This window comes from Monodon monoceros, unplaced genomic scaffold (genome assembly GCF_005190385.1).
Source record: "Monodon monoceros isolate NGI ecotype Baffin Bay Population unplaced genomic scaffold, NGI_Narwhal_1 Super_Scaffold_18, whole genome shotgun sequence".
Lineage (NCBI taxonomy): Eukaryota > Metazoa > Chordata > Mammalia > Artiodactyla > Monodontidae > Monodon > Monodon monoceros.
This window is the reverse complement of record NW_021703774.1, coordinates 146226823-146245987: the sequence shown is the minus strand read 5'-3', so window position 1 is coordinate 146245987 and position 19165 is coordinate 146226823. Positions and strand designations below refer to the sequence as shown.

The following is a 19165-nucleotide window of genomic DNA, read 5'->3' as shown; positions in this document are numbered from 1 at the left end:
TGGTTTGTGTTGGTGGCCCAAGTGCAGCTGCCTCATCTATACAATGGGTATAATAATAATAGTGTCCACCTCCTAGGATGTTTGTAAGGATCCAGTGTATTCATACATGTCACAGATTTAGGACAGTGCTTGACAAATAGCACTCGCTATCTAAATACTAGCCATTACTGGTATTAAAGATAGAAACTTGGCTACCAGGGATCACTGTGGCCATAAATATATGTAACCTCTAAGCAGAGATAGGGAGAAGCCTCACTCACCCTGGCTTTTTCTCAATAGGCATTTAGTTAGGAAGATTAGCTAGCTATAATCTTGGCCAATAGTAAGCAGAGCGCAAAGAAAATGACAGGGATGGAGAAATAACGTTATCAGAAGATAAAAATAGCTCCTAATTTTTACCATTTCTACAATCACGCACCACATTAAGAGTATACCAACTTGGTCTTGCCTACTCCTCACAGTTCTGTGGGGTAGATGTTATTAACTGTGTCCTCTGTCAGCCTCCACTCCCACCTCTGTAAAAAGACAATAGAAGGTGATGGGAGAGGTGGGGGGAGGGTGGTCCTGCTGGGCTCCTGGCTGAGCAGCTTCTCTTGGCTCTCTCCGAGGCAGGAAGCGCCTCTTCCACAGGACATCAGTGTAAGCCTGAATAACAAAAAAAATTTCTCCCTCCTAAGCCATGGCACATCAGTTGCACAGAAATACCACTTTGGGAAACAGTCTTCAGGAGAGCCTCGATGAGCTCATACAATCTCAACAGATTACCCGCCAACTTGCCCTTCAAGTTTTACTTCCGTTTGATAAGGCTATATATTCAGTGTTGGTACAGAAGGTCAGGAACAGAGTCAATTCCAGGGCTATGTATGTTTGGCTACCTTCCCTAAAGAGTTACTGAGATTTCAAACGTCTGAAACATTATCTGCAGGATTGAAGGGCTCTCTGAATACATACAGATTCTGCGATAATATATGGACTTTTGTATTGAATGACGTTGAATTCAGAGAGGTGACAGAACTTGATAAAGTGAAAATTGTAGCCTGTGAGTGGGACCTCTCTGGTGGACAAGTGGCTAAGACTCTGTGCTCCCAATGCAGGGGGTCCGGGTTCAATCCCTGGTCAGGGAACTAGATCCCACATGCCGCAACTAAGAGTTCCACATGCCGCAACTAAGAGTTGCGCATGCCGCCACTAAAGTTTCCGCACGCGGCAACCAAAATAGATCCCGCAGGCTGCAACTAAGGATCCTGCATGCCACAACAAAGATCCTGCACGCGGCAATGAAGATCCCATGTGCTGCAACTAAGACCCGGCGCAGCCAAATAAATAAATAAATAATTTAAAAAAGTGTAGCCTGCGATGGTAAAAATACTGGCTCCAGTACTACGGAATGAATAGAAAAAAATTGGCTTTTTAATGCCATCCTGTTATTGTTCATCTCTTTTCGAAGAGAAGCATAGGAGACTTTTTAAAAAATTTATTCTAGCATTGCAGAAATGACTACACCGTGCCGTACTATCAGAGAATTCCAGTAGAAAGAAGCTTATAACTCTGTACCCTCTTACATTACATTTATTATACATCATGAAGAAACAGAACTTTCTTCTTAATGACACATCAAACACTGTTGCCTTCCTAAGACTATTCTTTAATAAATTCATTTTAAAACAAACAAACAAAAAGTGATGGGTATTCTTGCTGGGCAATATGACCCCAGAGCCCACACTTCTAACCTCTACCCTCAGCTTCTTTGAGGGTTTACCACTGGGAACCAGACGTCAAGGTGGGGGGTCAACAGGCTGGGGTGGAGGTGGGGGAACTAAGACACACCATAATTACACCACAGTCTGCAGTAGGGTTTAAGGAAATAAATTATAGGCCCCCAGTACTTTGAGTTTCCTCGTTTAAAATTAGATTTTAAACCCTAGGCCACGAGTATCAATGGTACTTTCTGAGAAACTCTGAGTGAAGCCTGTTGACACAAGTGCTTTTGAAAGTTCAAAACACCAATAGATCTTGTACCCTCTGCTTAGAAAGAAAGGAGGGAGGAGAGAGAATATCTACTTCCCAGGTTTTATAAAGTTTAGGTTAAATTTATACTTATTCTTGTTTTGGGGTGTTTTTTTTTTGCTTTTTAATTGCTTTATTAACTTCACATTTTCCATGTAAATGGGTGAAACTCTACTGTTGACAGAAACTTAGATTGGGTGCCAAGGCAATCTCCAATTAGAAGCTGGTAACACAGAACCCACCTGACATGGAAATTACGTAAGGTTCACAGCAAATGGATCAGAAAAGGCGTATCAGGAAAATGCAAGAAAAAAGAGAACAACAGTGGGAATCACAGTATTAATCTCATGGAAAATGGCAGGAGTCAACGCATAAGGCAAAATTCATCATGATGGTCATGGTGATTAGAGAGCTCCCCCATAAGGATATGTAGACAATTCCTCAACTGCATCTCCCTAAGTTTTCTCCTGATTTCGCTCATCTCTTCATGAACATTTCCGTATAATCTCCATCTCCACCCATCCCATCTTTGACCTGCCTATTGGGTATGGCCCATCAGAAATTAGGGGCAAGTTGGCGAGCCTGTCCCCGTCTATTACTTCCTGCCGGCTGGTGGCCTTCGCCCCCTCCCAAAAGGCGGTTTTCCTTTCCTTTTTGCACAGGCTGCTCCATTTCTTCGTCTCCCTGGGCCTGTCCTTGCTGTCTCCTGCTCCTCCCGATTCCTGCCACAAGTGCGCCACCGTGAAACTTAGTACTTATTCTTTATACTTATTTCTATCTTGCAGAGCAGTAGAAATTTCCAAGACTCGTTACTGGGGAAGGCAATGAAATTTCTGTAAGAGTCAGAGGTTTGTTTTCATAATTATCTTCCGTGGGTTGTTTTCCCCTTACAACTATATTTTCATTATAGAAAACTATATGTGTTGCAATATAGGTCCCCTCCAAGTTGTAAAGTATGTCACAGGAGGGTGGACTTGCTCACTAACTCTATGATAACTAACCTGCTAAGCATAACTGCATATTATAATGAACACAAACAAAATATCAAAACTGGGAAGTTTCTTCTTACATTAAAAAAAAAAACCCAAAACAAAACCCAAAGTCCTCATGTGATATATGAGGCCCTACATGATCTAGCATACTGCCACCTCTCTGCCCTCATCTCCCTGTCGCCCTGGTCCAGCCATCCTGGCCTCCTTGCTTGTCCTTCAACACACCAGACATGGTCCTGCCTTTGTACCTTTGTACTTGCTGTTCTCTTGGCTTAGAAAAGCCTTTCCCCCAGATTATGCATATGATTTGCTCCCTTACTTCATTCACATTTGTTCAAATATCACTCCCTCAGGGAGACCTTCAAATTATCTCATCTAAAATCAAGCCACCCACCCCACCCTCACATCCATCATCTTCTATTCTTTGGTTTGCCTTTTCTTCCCCATAACACAAATCACCATCTGATACTTTATTTGTTGATTGTTGATTGCTGGGTTTTCCCCACCAGAATGTAAGCTCCATGAAGGCAAATCTTTGTTTTGTTTGCTGCTGTATCCCCAGCCCTAGAACAATGCCTGGCACCCAGCAGGTGCTCAATAAATGAATGAAGTGAAACTAATGAAAAGATATGGGTTCCATGACAGGAAAGAGCTTGCACTGGGAACCCTGCACCAGGTGGTTTAGGAGATGCCGACCATCAGAGCCAGAGATGACCTTGAGAAGGGAAGAGATCCCTGGGAATTCACAGAAACCTGGGGGGTGAGTACCAGACTTTATGAAGGGGGTGAAAGGGGGAATATGGAGTAACTCTAACTGACACATGCATCACACACACTTTATCTTATTTCATCTTAATATCACAACAGATGAGGAAATTGAAGATCAGAAAGGTGAAGTGACTTACCCATGGTTATTCAGCTAAGTAGCAGAGCCTCGATCTGAAGTCAACTCTGTCTGACTCTAGAAACCATGTTCTTTTCAAGACACCACACAGCTGAGGAGAAAGTTTGGCAAAGAGTGTGTGTTCAGTTAAGTAACAGTTGAAGGAATGAACAAATGCTTCATAGAGAAAGTGTTAATTTGGTCTTTTTTGAGATCAAACAGCCTTATGGAGAGACCAAAGGCAGACCTGGAGAAAGAAGGAGATTGAACAAAAAGTTTTAAGATTAGATAGTTAGGTGAGGAGCTGTCCAGGGAACACTGAGTACATCAGCTTAGCTGGATCTTAGAGTGTTAATGGAGCATTTTGGGAGATAAGGTCTCCAAGGACCCAAATGTGAGAGATCTTGACTGCTCGGTTATGGAATTTGGACTTTACCATGAGACGGTGGGGAGCATTAAGCTGTAGAGTAATGTGCTCAGACACTGCTTTAGGAAGTCATTCTGGGGTGCTGGGGATGGGATTACCAAATGGATTTATTGTAATAGTCCCAGTGAAGAGTTATCGCCAAAGCAGTCAATTCTCTCTGAACCCATGAAAGGTTGAGGTTAAAACCAGCCCTGACCTAAACATTCACACAACAGCCACTAGTTGGCAGCAATGTCCCAAGAAACAGGTGAGCCAGCCTCCAAGTAGGAGCTTCCTCAGCCAACTCCTTGGGTTGTGATGGGGTATGGTCACCTGGTGGAACACAAGAGTAGTTGGGAGAACAGCCTGTGTGGAGGGAACCCCAAAGACCCACAGGGGAAGGAGTATGTGGAGGTCAGAGGACAGGGTGATAAATGCCTGGAGGATGGTTGCAGTGGGATGGGGGGCAGGGGTGAGAGGGGAGGCTGCATCTGAGAGGTAGAAACTGATTGCAAATGGCCTTGAATTTCCAGGCTAAGAAAGCTGGACATTATCCTGAGGGAAATGGGGACCCAGGAAACCCATGTTTAAGTAGAAGAGAAACATGACTAGACTTGCCTTTTAGAAAGATCACCAAGATTGCAGTGTGGAGAATGAGGGGAAAGAGACAGGAAGCAGAGAAAACAGTGAGGAGGTGCTGCAGTGATCCCCAGAGAGATGATGAGTGGTCTGAACTAGGGTCAGCAATTGAAGTGGACAGAAGGGGTCAGATTTGTAGGTGACTTAAGAAATAAAAATCATAGAATGAGAAAGAGGGCATTGAAATGTAGTTTTCACAGAAGAGAATGAATATTCTCTCCCCATTATTAAGAACACTTTCTGAATTGCTGGATTTTCTCCCTAAAACTGCAGTGGAAGAGCTCAGATCGTGGAACTTCTTTAGGTCTAAATTTACTCAGTCTGTGGTGGGAACCGGCGACAAAGGAATGACTTAGCAGTTGCCTGCCTCCCCACTGGTGGAATAACAGTCAACTGTACAGTGTGGAGAGGGCTTTGATGGAGGAAATACAGGACAGTGTGGGGTCCAGCGGGGGAACCTGATGTAGGTTTCCAGGGAGAGGAGACTTGTGAGCCCAAAATATGCAAAGGATCTCACAAAACTGTCAGTGAGCTAAGCACTGGAAAAGAAGGGAGTCTGGGAGCAGCCCCGTTATCTGTTTACCCCTTTTCGTCACAAACCGTAGGCGTCACCTTATGCGCGATAAGGTGTCCCAGGTGAGCTACATTCCCCAGGATGAAAGCGCTAACCCAGCCACGGTCGCCAGCTCCTGGAGCAAACTCACTTCCCAGAAGACAGACATGCTTAGTGTCCCTCAGAGGCTCCTGGACCGCCGCCCAGGGCAGACAGGCTGTGATTGGTAGGAGCCCGGGGCCCGCCCCTCACCAGCCCAACACTGCGGTTCTGATTGGTGGAGAAACCGCGTAGCCCCGCCTCTCCCGCCAGTCGGCAAAGGAGGCTACCCAGGTGGGTGCGCGACTGCTGAGGGGGCCCTAGAGCACCGCTGTTACGGTCTGGGAGAGATGGAAGATCGCCCCGGCCCCAAATCTTCTACACCCGCGATGGACTGCAGTCCCTAGAGAAAAGGCGTCAAGGGACCGGAAGCTGTGCTTCCCGGAGCATTGTGGGCCCAGGCGGGGGTGGGCCGGGTCTTCCGGCGCCTGCGTGCACCTAGCAGTTTGGGAAATGGTGGCCCCCGGCACGTTGGTGCAAGCCCTGTGGGGGGCGGGAACCGGGGAGTGGGTTCTCGGGCATTTTCAGACCAGGGTGTGGAGCCCTGGCCTGGGGTGGGGCCGGGATGTTACCGGGCGCCGCCCCGCTTCGGGGCCTCGGGCGCCACTGCTTTGCATTCTTAAGCTCAGGCCTCTAGTGTGCCCCTTCCGCCCCAACCCCACCCCTAGTCCGTTTCCTTCCATCCGGTAGGAACAGCAGCCAGGGTGCCACCATAGGATTTTAAGAGCCCCGAGTGCGCACCTGGCATCCTGGGCCCGTGACTCCTCTTTGCATTACCCCTCCCGGGGGCCCTGCGAAGCAAGAGCTAACTCCTTTCAACAGAAGCCTGCTGGAGCCATGTGATAAGGCCTCCTCCATCGCACCTGGTCCCAGCCCTTCATCGGTTAACCACCCTGCCCCCAGGCTCAGGCAAGGCACAGCCCTTCTCCGAGCCTCACTCCTGATTTGTGAGATGGGGATGGCTAACTCCTCAGATTCTCTGTACCGAATGATAATACACACAGGCGCTGCCAATTACGATGTACCCGTTTTCCCTTCTCACCCTCTCCGTACAACCCCGCTTCATGGCAAGCAGATTTTATAGTTTAACCTGTGTGCAGTTATGAAGGCTTCGACAGGCATATCCACCCCACCCCCCGATTTTGTCAGCTGAGCCTCTAGGGACAAATATCCTTGGTGCTTTTATTTCAACTGTTTTCTGAGTGCCTGCTCTGTGCCAAGCACTGTATTTAGTACTGAAGACCCAGATGAACCAAAGTGACTTCTTTCCATGAAATTGAGACTAGTGGGGGAAATAGGAACTTGTGATAAAGGTGGTGATAAAAGACATGTGATAAAGATACAGTGCCACAAGAAAGGAACAAATGAAGTGCTCTTGAAATTCAGGGATTGGGAGAAGGGGGTTAGAAGTCTTTAGAGGGTGTGCAGTAGCCTATAAGCTGGATCAGAGGGGGCATTCTGAATTAAATAGATGGGAGAAGGCAGCTTGACAGCTCACTCTGCCCATGCAGTGAACATGGTTCATTTTGCTTTGGAGGGGCTGGGGGTTTGGGGTGAGGAGTGGGGTATAGGGTGGGGGGGTGTGCAGTATAATTTTTTTTTTTTTTTTGGCCACGCGGCTTGCGGGATCTTAGTTCCCTGACCAGGGACTGAACCTGGGCCACCACAGTGAAAGTGCCGAATCCTAACCACTGGACCACCAGGCAATTCCTGCAGTATAATTGTTAAAAGCAGGGGTTTTAGCATATTTGCTGTGAGACTTCAGGCACATTAACCTCTCTGAGCCTGTCAAATGTACAGAGATAGTACCTACCTCACATTCAAGATAATGCATATTATCTTGATGCCTGAGCATCAAGGTCAGCACATAGCTGTCATTTTTTTGAATACCAGCTGTCATACGTGAAGGAAAATGGGAATGCCTCGAATGCCAAGATTTTTAGATTTTTCTCTAGGTAATAGAGATCAAACAGATTTTTAAGCAGTAGAGGGTGTTGATCAAAGGTGCTTGGAAGTGACTGAATCTCGGAGTCAAAAAGTCTGAAGCCGCTCTAATAGTTGCTTCTTTCCCATTCCCATCCAAATCTGTCTACCCTCAACCCATATGCATTTCAGAACGATGTTTCTAAAAACCAGCCATTTATATCTGCTTAGGTAAGTTACAGAGTAAGGTGGTGTATTTACAAGTTGGTTTTTCCAGATATACTATAACTTAGTGTCTGTATTTAATATTGACAACCAAAAAATATATATAAATATCTTCCAACTATACACAGCAGGGCAGGAGTGTTCACGTCTTCTTGAATAGTGAGTTCTCAGTTTCCCATGGCCCTCCTCTCTTGGTGACCATCTGGCCCTCAGTGCAAAGGAGACTAGCACCTGGCAGCCCAGTCTGGCCCTTCCCCTCTCCTCCCTGTACTCCAGTGCTCCCAACTGGTCTCAGGCAAGGGAAGATTAATTTGAGTGGTTGGGTAGGAAGAGACAGGCATGGGCGAATCCTAATGGAGCCTGATCCTGGAGCCTGATCCCTAGGTGGGGAGACCCAGGCCCACAGAAGGAGTGGCCAGAGCCACCTCTTGGGGTAGAAGACTCATGGTTCATAGTTCGATTAGTGTGTCCTTGGGTCATAGGTCCGGCCCTACAGATTAGCTTGGCAAAGAAGGCAAGTGTCTAGGCAGGGCTTGGTCCCCACCCTCAGGCACTGAGCCATTCAGGGTGAAGCCAGGGATGTGGATAAAGGAGACTCTGGCTGATAAAAAAATAATAACAAAATCAGTAATAAAAAAATTATAAAACCCGTTGCTTGTCTGAATAGATCTGAGCAACAGTCTTTTGTTAAAATCCTGGAGCCATTAAAAGTCCTGAATATTCTTCTGGACATCACTGCTGGCTGAAGGAAAGAGCCCCAGGCCCAGCTCTGCTGAGATCTTGTCAGTTTGAAAGTCTCATCCAGCTGCCTGTGCTCCGAGAGATCCTTGGGCTGCTGGGAGCAGACCGGGCTGGTGGTGTGGGGCACCTCACACTTGTGAATCAGCTCCCAGGGGGTGGAACAGCTCCTCGGGTGTCTTGTCACTTTGGCTCGCTCCCCCCTGCCGGAAGCCGGAAGCAATCTCATCGAAGGTCCTGCCTTTCGTCTCGGGAACTTTGAAGTAGGTGAAGATGAAGAACAGAACCAGGAGCACGGTGAAGATGATGAAGACATAGGGACCACACAGTTGCTGAAAGATACACAGAAACACTCGGTTGGAGACCTGACCCTACATTGGGCCGTAGGACCTTGGCTAAGTCACTTTACCTCTGGGCCTTTGATCTGAAAAAGGGAACACCCACCGACAACCCAGGAGCATTGGGATGTTAGTATTAGACTCCGCGGCACCTGGCATGTGATAGGAGCAGTTTCCCACAGCAGAGCAGAACAGAAAATTCAAAGATAAGGAAAGAACCCTGTGTGACTTGGGCTTCTGAGCCTGTTTCCTCCCCAGCATGATTCCCGTAAGAACGGCAGGGACAGCATTTTGCACAGTACTATGGGGTCCTGCATGCAGGAGAGAAATGCTGAGTGTGGGCACTCTGGGAGTTCTCACCTCCACATACTGGAAGCACATGCCCACAATGAAATTTGAGGTCCAGTTGGAGAAGCCAGCGACAGCAATGGCAGCTGGACGAGGGCCCTGGCTGAAGAGTTCAGCCACAATGAACCATGGGATGGGGCCGGGGCCCACTTCGAAGAAGGCCACGAAGCCAAAGATGGCCACGATGCTCAGGTAGGACATCCAGGGCAGCTGCTCCTGTTGAGGACGAGAGACGGGAGGAAAGTTAGATTGGGCTGTGCTGGATCCTCAGGAGAAACAAACTGCAAAGGCAGCCCAGGGCAGGCCTAAGAGCTCTAGGCTGGAAAGCAGGAGGCCAGGGTTGATCCTGGATTTGCCGTGTGACTTAGGTACCCTGTGCCGGGTCTCGGATTCCTCATCTGAACAAAACAGTTTAAGTCCTGCATGGTCTGCCCTCCCAGAATGGTCATGTAGTTGCATGTGGAAGGCCCTAAGAAGAGGTCCCTGGGGTCCCCTGGCTCTGGCTGTGGAGCAGTCTGCTTACAGTAGGAGGATGTGGGAGAACATTCCTGGGGGTGGGTGTCAGAAGGCTTGTAAGGTGCCCTACTCAGGACTGGCACAGGGCAGGCATGTGGTTTTACGTATAATCATTCTCGAGGAAGCTGCAGTGGCAAAGTTATATGGGCTTTGTTCCAGATCCCAGATCCGCTGCTCACTGCCTACGGTATTGCCAGGCCTCTCGGCCATCACCGCACTCTCTAAGCCTTGGTTCGGCTGTAAAATGAGTGCACTAGTGCTTTCCTTGCCCAGATGTTGGACAATCAAGTGTTGTGTGTGAAGTGCCTGGGACAGGATTATCACAGAGATTACAGTCACGGGCTTGGGGCCAGCAGACCTGAGGTTGATTCCTGGCTTCGTCCTTTATCTGCTACATTACTAACCTCACTGGGGGAGGTTTCCTCACCTGAGAAATGGGAATATTGACTGAACTACACCTGTGCGTCGTGAGGACTGAGTGAGATGAGGCATGTTTCCACGCCTCTGTGGTGAGGAGGGCATTACTTTCTAGGGCTGTTCTGAAGATGAATTGAAGATGCAGAGAAGACTTTGAAAAATTTAGTATCAGGCAAAGTAGCTCCTGGGGAGAGAGAACTTGAAGTCTGGGGCTGGAGGTGCGGTGGTGAGAAAGCACCAAGCAGCGAGGAGCCATTTGAAGACAGGATGGGAGTGGGATGGAAGGAGCCAGCCTTAAGAGGCAGAAGGTCAGGCCCACGCCCAGGATTGTGAGGGGTGCAGAACCAGGGCGAGGGCAGCCCCCCCCCCCCGCCAACACCTGGCCTCCAGTGCTGCTCGCCAGCCTGGGGCTGAGACAGGCACTTTGGGGTCTGATGCCCACGTGAGCTCCCCCCACCTGCCACCTCGCCCCCCGAGCAAGGCAACTCACCAGCAGCGCCAGCGCGATGGTCATGAGCACCGCACAGCCTGCCATACCGGCCAGGCCTATGAGGTGCAGGGTCCGCCGGCCAGCTCGTTCCACCACAAACAGCTGCGGGCAGAGAGGATGTCAGTGCAGCCTGCCTGGTGCCCGTCTGAACATACCCCTTCCTCCGGGAGGGTGGCCCCCGGTGCTGGGAAAGCCACGTGGCACTGCAGAGATGGACGCCTCCTCCCTGGGGCTCAGCTCGGGGACTACATAGGATCTGAGGGAATGAGAGCTGGCCCCCGAGAGCCAGACAGCTGAGCATTCTGGCTGTGGCCTTGGGTCAGCCACTGCACTTCTCTGAGCATCAGGGTCATCAGCTGTTTGATAGAGTAATGAACTTGACAAGTTGTCCAAGATGAAATGAGAGAGCACTTAGGGAGCCCGTGATGCGTGCCTGGCTCACAGTAAAGGCTGCTGTTTGGTCGTGAGGCCCTGAGGCCCCAAGCTGGACCCCAGCTGCCGACTGGCTGTGGGCAATGGTGCAAAAGACTCACCGACACGACAGTGAAGGCTGTGTTGACGATGCCGGAGCCGATGGTGGCATACACAGGCTGCTGCACCCCCGCCTTCTCGAAGATGCTTGTGGAGTAATAGAAAACCTACGAGACACAGAATTCGCGGAGCTCAGCCAGGTGCGGTGGCTCTTCCCCGGCCTCTGTCCCAGTGGGGTCAGGACACACGGTCAGTAAAGAATGAAGGGGACACTGCACCAGTGCCCTCATGGGTTCTGGTTCTAAAGGACAGCTGCTCCTCTGGCAGGGGCTCGTCTGTTGTTTTAAGTGTGGGACCTGTCCACAGCACACACGTGACCGCAGGGTTTGGTTGGGGCCACAGGAAAGGGTGGGTGAGGGCACTCACAGCATTGATGCCGGACAGCTGCTGGGACAGCTGCAGCACCACGGCAATGAGGATGGGCTGACGGTAGGCGGTCGAGCGGAACAGCTCCAGGATGGTGACCTTCTTCTCTCGCATCATCTGCCGGCTCTCCTCCTTCATCTCCTGCAGGTCGCGGGTCACATCCGAGGTCCCGCGCAGCTTCTTCAGCACTGGGGGGGCCGGAGGGAAGGCGGGGGAGGCTCAGAGCAGGGAGGAGGCCGGGGCCGGGGGCGGGGAGGGGCAGGGCCCGCCGTACCGCTCTTGGCCCGGTTCTCCTCGTTGCGGTTGATGAGCAGGAAGCGGGGGCTCTCAGGGCAGAAGGGCAGCAGAATGCACTGCAGCAGGGCTGGGATGAAGATGACACTCAGCAGCAGGGGCCACAGCTCCTGGTTGCCCATGATGGAGTCCAGGCCAAACACCTGGGGGAGGCAGGGCCAGAGCAGCAGCTGTGAACGCCCTGCCCTGGGCCCACTCGCGGCCCCGATCCACCCAGGGGCCTTCTTCACCTGCTTTGTGGCAGCTGCTGCTTTAGAGGGCTCTAGTCCTCAGTCTAGTTCTGCCACTAACGTGAGGCTTAACTTCTCTGAACCTCAGTTTCCTCATCTGTGACAAGGGGGAAGTAGGACCTACATCACGGCATTATTGGGGGATGAGATGGCAGGGCTACAGACATATCTGGCAGGGGGATGGGGGCTGCTACTTTGCCACAGGACGATTTAGGGATGGGGCAGGGAGAGCCTCGAGAGAGGGTAGTGCATATATATATATATATATATATATATATATATATACAGGCATCAAGGTGTGGAGGTGTGAGAGAGTCGGCATGTTGAGGAACCAGTGGGCTGCCCTGTGGTTGGATCCCCACAGTGAGAAGAAAGGATGCAAGGCTGAGTGGGCTGGGAAGAGGAGGGTCAAGGCATCTGGACTTGCTCTCCCACCGGGGGGCCCCGGGAGAAGGGTGAGCGGTGTTGTTCTTGGGACCTGCGCCTAGGATGTGTCTACGAGGCTGCCCTTTGCAGGGCTGTGGAAGGCCAGGTGAGGAGTTGAATCTGGACACACACCTGAGGCACTGGAGCCATGGGTGGGGGCTTACCTGGGCGATGAGGATGCCGACGACGATGCCCAGCTGGTGCAGGGTACCCAGGGCCCCGCGAAGGTCTGTGGGGGACACCTCCCCCACGTACATTGGCACAAAGCCAGTGGTCAGGCCGCAGTATACACCAATGACGAAGCGACCCAGGATCAGCATCTCAAAGGACTTGGCCAGTTTTGAGAAGCCCATGAGCACAGCGGACACAAAGGTCAGCAGGTTCATCATCAGCATGGAATTCCGCCTGGGGGGCAGGACGGGGAGGAGGTCACAGGTCAGGCAGGTCCCTGGACCCCCCGGAGGCCCCAGGGGCTGGGCCATAGGTAGACCCTAGGACAGCCAGGGAAGGCCCCCACCTCCCACTCCCTGGGCAGGGCCGGGACCCCTTCTGCTCACCGGCCAAAGCGGTTAACGAAAAGGCCCACAGAGAAGGAGCCAATCATGCCCCCCACGGAGAAGATGGCCACAGAGAGGGACCAGAGCGTGGTCAGTGTGGCAGGCAAGATGCGCTCCCCATAGCGGTGGATCCATGTCTGGTTGTAGAACTCCTCAATCACCTGCAGGAGCAGAAGCAGCCTGGTGGGCGAGGCCAGGACCCAGTCATCCTTCTCCCTTGCACTCCCCCGCCTCAAAGAGGACCATTTTATCACGGCTAGAGGGGGCCCAGGGACCCAGCACCAGGCCCAGCCCCAAACTCGCTGCTTTCTTACGCCAGGTGCCACCCCTTTTGTGGGCCTCAGCCACCCACACCACCGAGGGAGAGTGGTGCCGGCTCTCATACCTCCCCCAGGGGTGGTTTCCAGAGCCCTGTAGTTTCAGGAGCTCAACAGGACTTTCTGGGGATGATGGCAAGTGAAGAGTGGTGGAAGTTCAGGCATAGCAGAGAGAGGCTCAGAGAGAGAGTGCTTCTTCCCGCATGCCCCTCCCCAATCCCCCTTGCTGGGGAGGAAATACAGCTGGACAGAGGCCCTTCGAGGAAGGGAAGGGCAGGCTGACTTTGCACTCAGGCCTGGTGTGAGCAACTTGCACACAAATGCTTGTGAGACCCACCCCCGGCTGGCCTGGGAGCTCCCCTCTGAAGGACCCATGGCCTCGTCCCCTCTCTCAGGTGCCCAGTTGGGCGGTACAGGGAAAGCTACAGACAAGGAAGCAGTTCCAGGAACTGGAGACACCTGTCCTAGAACAGGCCTCCCGCTAGCCCTGCCCCCACCAAAGGGAGGGCCTGGCTGGCCCAGGCCCAGGAATGTGGCAGGCAGGCAGCCCTGGTTCTGCTTGCTCACACTCACCCCTCCTCTCAGGTGATGCAGATACATGCCCAGTGCCTCGGGACAAGCCAGACCCACCCAGCAACATGCGCAGCCACAGGCCCACCGTACCCAGAAACAGCCTCCTGTGTACACACGCCATCACACACACGAACTCGCGCTCACGTAATCTGAATATTCCCGACTTCAGCCAGTCACAAACGTGCATGCCCCTCTTCCCCTCCCCACTTGCAGCTCAAACTCAACTCTACGCGAGCCCAACCCATCTGGCACCCCTCCCCACTGCAAGTTTGTGTGCACCGGGCAATATGCAGCCTCTCATACAGTACGATCTCCACTGCTCTTGGCCCTCCGTAACCCTCCCAAGCTCCAGGGGCCTAGCAGAAGAGGAGGCTGTGGGTAGCCGCAACTGCCAAGCCCACAGCCCCAGGAGTGCCCACTGAGTTACCTACTTGTCTGTCCCAGGGAAGCTGGACAGCTCAGAGGTGAGGAACCTGGACGCAACCAAGTTCAGACCCAGCTCTACCACTCATCTCCAGTGTGACCGAAGGCAAATGATTTTATCTCGAATGACATTAGCAATATCCACTTCCATAGTGTTGCGGGAAGTTAATGAAACACCCTTGGCAGTGCTCACACGGTGCTTGGTACCACCACTGAGCTGAGGGACCCCACCACGTTCTGGTACTGATCCAGGGGCAGTGCAGGCCACTGACAAAGGCTAACAGAGCCTGCGTCCCATAATTCAAAGTCAAGGCTCCTGCCAGGTATCAGTCCCACCTCCCAGCATCTCTACTTTTGCCCTATGCACCCTTTCCCCCAGTTCCACGGTTACTCCTCCTGGAGGGCCCACCTGCCTTACCAGGCTGAAACCTTTTGAGACCCAGCTCAGAGGGTCCCAAGAGTCTGTCCTCCCTGAGGGCAGGGACCCCAGTGGATTCACCCCAGGGCCTCTCCCAGAGCTGGTGCAGGGGCGCCTAGCAAGTGGATGGAGGAGCAATGAAAGGGCCTTAGGCTTCCCTCCTAGCAGCCCTTGCTTCTGCCAGGGGCAGAGAAGGCAGATTTCAACAAAACAAACACAAAGTGCTTGTGTTCTTCAAGGGACAAAACCAACCCCAGAGGAGGACTGGTTGGGAACAGTAATGCTCCACTTATCAGGCTCTGAAGAGAGCAAGCTGTCCTGGATAAGGGAACTGCCCAGATAGATGGCCCTCACCCCTTGGAGGGCCCATCATCTGGCTGGAAATCTTTCTCCCTCCCGTCCCTCACACTCTGCCGCCCAGAGCAACCAGACCTACAAGCAGGGCTCCGGGGCACTGATGTCCTTGGGGCTCTCTGCAGGGGCAAGGAGAGTTGTTTGCCCCAGATGACACTTAATTTTTGCATGCTGTAGTTCTCAGGCTCACCCCCTGCCCCCTGTGTTTCAGATGCTTGTCTCATAGAGCTCTCCACATCTCGTTTTAAAATTTTTCAAGTCGGCTAATGGAACTTGCCTGAATTGTACGCAGAGCCAATACGTGTAGTATTTAGGCAGTAAGTGCTTACTACCTAAATGGGTTTAAGGGTGTGAGGCTGAGGTCTTTAACCCTCTCCTTGGGATCTGGCTGGAGATGTTGAGGAGCCATGTGTTAGGTGAGGTGTTACCAGAGGCTCCCCAGTTAAGTCTCCTGCATGTGGTAACAAGTCAGAGGGGCCAGACCCTGGCCATGGCTATAGCTCCTTTATGGCTCCTGAGCCCCTTGCTGCCTAGACCACTTTATGGGGTTGAGGCGCGGTGAGCAGCCAGCACCGTCCACCTTGGCCCCAGGCTCATCCTCTTCACCCCCCCCAGCAGCACTTCTTGGCCAAGCCGAGGTTGCCCACTGGGTTCCTGCCTCTTGATCTGGTGCTTGAGATTTGTGGGAAGAAGCCAAGTGTGGTTTTCCTTTCCTGCGGGCGGTGCATGGGCTGTTTGTCCTCTCCCCTCGGGTCCATGCCCTGTGTGGGGGGTGAAGCTGGCCCTTGGCCCAGGAAAGGTGGTGGGTCCCTGGAGAACAGGAGAACCCTGCGTGGGGAAAAGTTCCGGGGTCACTTCTTCCACCCAGCCGCTGCCTTGAGCATCATCCAGCGGTGGCTGGGTGCCCGTCATGGAAGAAGAGCCTCCTTACTGCTCTGCACCCTTAACAGGATCCCACAGGCCCGGTCTCGGCAGCGAGCTTCCTGGCGGCCTCCTCAGCCCCGGCTCATGTCTGAGGCGAGGCCTCACACGTGCTTCTTCTGAATGCTTTTTCCTCACATTCTGGTTACAAGCCTGGGAGCTACCCTTGATCCTGCCACTGCTCCACATGCAGTCACTCACCAGGTCCTGTCCATAAAATCCTACCTCCTTATCGGTCCTCCTCTCTACTCACGCAGCACCTGCCCTAGGTCTCACCTGGATTCTGCTCCTGACTTCTCCCATCCACCGAAGCCAGATTCCGATTCCCACCATTATTCCCTGACTTGGCAGTCGAGCCCTGGACATCAAGCAGACCAGGCTCAGCCCTCCATTTGTCTCTGTTCCCTTCCCAGCCCATTCCCAACCCCTCTCCCTGCCAAGGGTCGGTGTGAGTGCACGTGTGCTGGGGAGAAAGGGCAGGTCCCGGTCAGCCATGGCATCAGGCTGTTGGAAGCTGAGGGGCTATTAGAGCTCTTTCTCTAAGCATCCCCTCATTGAACCTAGGGCAGAGGCTCACTTGGCGACACTGTAGGGGCCAGCCTGGAGAAGCAGGATGGCCCTGGGCAACTGCCATCCCTTGGACTGAATGGTTTCCAGTAAAGAGCTATTCCTCATCCCAGCAGTTCTCCTGGGGGTGAGGGTGGGGAGAGGCTTGTGTCATGTCTGTCATCCCCCTCCCTTCCCTGCCTGGGTAACTGTGGCTGAAGGACCACGCGTCTCTCTGTCTAGAGCAGAAGTTCTGACTTTCTCTGTGTCAGGGAAGCGTCTGTAGTGAGGCTCTGGGTGTGAGGCGGAGCCCACTGCCTGGCACATGGAGTAAGCTGTTCCTTGTGTCACTGTTCTCTCAAGGAGAGAAGCCATCTCCTTGAGAGGAACATTAAGGACAGAGTTTTCCATTTTTTAATTACTGCAAGACAAAGCATTAACCTAGGAATTTATAGTACAAGAAAGAACCTGAAGGAACTAGAGGCTTGCCTTGGGGAGTAAAGCTCTATCTTCAGAACTTGCTGGCTGCCCAGGCCGAGGGACCCAGCAGGTCTGCAGAGCCCCAGGGCACAGACTTCAGCTCAGGGGAAAGAAGAGCTTTCTAGGCTTCAGAGGATGAGATTACCCATGTTACAGTTAGTGAGTCCCCTGTCAGCAGGGAGCATACAAGTCAAAGTTTGGATCAGGGATTGATATAAACAATTTATGTAAAAGGCTAGATAGAAAATATTAGAGTCTGTTGATGACACATGGCCTCTGTTGCTTATTTTTCTTCCCTTCCCTCCCTCCCCGCCACCCCAACCTTTTAAACACGTAAAACCCATTCTTGGCTCATAGGCCACACAAAAACAGGCTGCTAGCTGGATTTGGTCCCCCTGCCAACCCGTGTTCTAGAATTCCAGACCACTGCCAAGAGAAGGGGTATATGTTTTGGAATTTCTGGCCGCTCTCCACATCTTCCCTGCAGAGGCCTGGTCTCCTAGATCAGCGGGCCCCAACCTTTTTGGCACCAGGGGCCGGTTTCATGGAAGAGGGTTTTTCCACGGACCGGGGGTGGCGGTGGGCGTGATTCAGGCAGTAGTGATTCAGGCAGTAACGCGAGCGGCGGGGAGCAGCTGACCGGCCCGCCCGCCGCTCACCTCCTGCTGTGAGGCCCCGTACTGGTCCCTGGCCCGGGGGTTGGGGCCCCCTGTTCTAGATCATCCTGAGAGGGAATCAGCTCTCTCTCAACCCTTTCTTCTCTCTCTTAGATATACTGTGGGCATGAAGGGGTTAAACAGCCGCCCAAGCTTTGAGGTCCAGTCGCGAGGAAGAAAGGGCCAGCTTGTCCAGTTCAGCCCCTCAGCCTGGCTTTGACCCCTATTTCCTGTTCCCTACCTACCCCTCCCCCACAGCTGGGGCTGCCCCCGCCCCTCGCCCCAGGCGGTATGTCTCCATAGCAACTCAGCCACGCCCCAGGGTCAGCTGGGAGTTCGGAGACAGATGCTACAGGTGGGGCTGGACAGATAACTTCTGGGTTCCTCAGGGCCTCTCCCTGGGGCCTGGTGAAGAGGCCCAGTCAGCCAGATGGAGCTAGAAGCTGGGCCCCAACCCCAGAGCAGATGATCGGACCACCCTGGCTGCTTTGGCTGCTTTTCTGGAAGAGCCCTGATAGGGCTTCTCTCCAAGCCTTTGCTCTGACCTCCTCACTGGTCCCTGGCGTCTGGGGTCTCCCCTGCAAACAGAAGGATCTTCATTTCCCCTGCTCACAGCTTTTCTTGTCTCCCCACCACCCTCAGGATGAAGTGTCTCTTCCCACCCCACATGGCAACGCCCCCATGCTGCCCGGGCACCCCACACCTCTGCACCTTCGCTTTGCTGCTGCTTCGCCTTCTGCCTGGTGAGCTGTTGGTCACTTTCTAGAGAACGCGCCATCCCTCCTCTGGAGAGCCTTCATAACCTCTTCATTACTGCAGTGGTTCCCAAACAGGGGCAATTTGCTCCCCCCCCCGCAATGTCTGGAGACATTTTTGGTTGTTACACTGGCAGGGGTAGAGGCCAGGGATGCTGCTAAACATCCTACAATGCATGGGACAGCCTCCGTAATGCCAAAGAACTATCTGGCCACAAATGTCTATGGTGTTGAAAAAAACCCTCCTCTATGGGCCAGGTACCCTCTCCCTCCCCCTTGTCCGCTTACACCAGCCTGTCCTTGTTTCCATCACTGCCCTGGACAGCTAACTATGAGGCACTGTGTGCTCCCTCTAGACTAAACTCCAACAGGGGGACAGTCTGGTTCATCTGGGTCCCAGCACAGGGCTGGAGGCAGAAAGCATCATCACTAATTGATGAACAGGCCATGAACCGGAGAGGCTTAAGAGATGATGGAGCTGTGGCAGGGTGTCGTGGTGTAAGAGGCTGTGCAACTGTGCGTGGGAAACTGGGACGTCTGTGCGTGACTCAGCTTGAAGTAAGAGCAGGAGAGAGCAGCAGGGTAGCAGTTGTTGGCATGTAAAAGGGTGTTTCGGTGCCTGTAAGTGTAACTGCCATTTCTTCTGTGGTGGTCAAGGATGTAGACTGGAGCCAGACTCCCTGGATTTAAATCCCAGCTCTGCCACTTACTAGCTGTGTGTCCTTGGTTTAATTGCTTAACATC

The 19165-nt window shown here is 52.4% G+C and overlaps 1 protein-coding gene and 1 pseudogene across 3 annotated transcripts in view; both read right to left on the bottom strand.

Moving 5' to 3' along the window:
* Positions 1–1931: 1931 nt before the first annotated feature.
* LOC114898473 lies at positions 1932–2784 on the bottom strand (annotated as a pseudogene).
* A 4950-nt stretch (positions 2785–7734) lies between these two features.
* Positions 7735–19165, bottom strand: part of SLC2A1 (solute carrier family 2 member 1) — a 28629-nt gene continuing 17198 nt past the window's right edge. For 2 of the 3 annotated variants that reach the window (XM_029227984.1, XM_029227985.1), the window contains exons 3-10: positions 12979–13139; positions 12586–12826; positions 11746–11908; positions 11472–11659; positions 11108–11212; positions 10575–10676; positions 9164–9367; positions 7735–8797 (exon numbers count right to left, since the gene is read on the bottom strand). In XM_029227984.1, the coding sequence (XP_029083817.1) occupies positions 8597–8797; positions 9164–9367; positions 10575–10676; positions 11108–11212; positions 11472–11659; positions 11746–11908; positions 12586–12826; positions 12979–13139 (1365 nt within the window). In that variant the 3' untranslated portion in view covers positions 7735–8596. Of the gene's footprint in view, positions 8798–9163; positions 9368–10574; positions 10677–11107; positions 11213–11471; positions 11660–11745; positions 11909–12585; positions 12827–12978; positions 14368–19165 lie in introns of those variants that run through there. The other variant, XM_029227982.1, reaches the window with a different exon arrangement.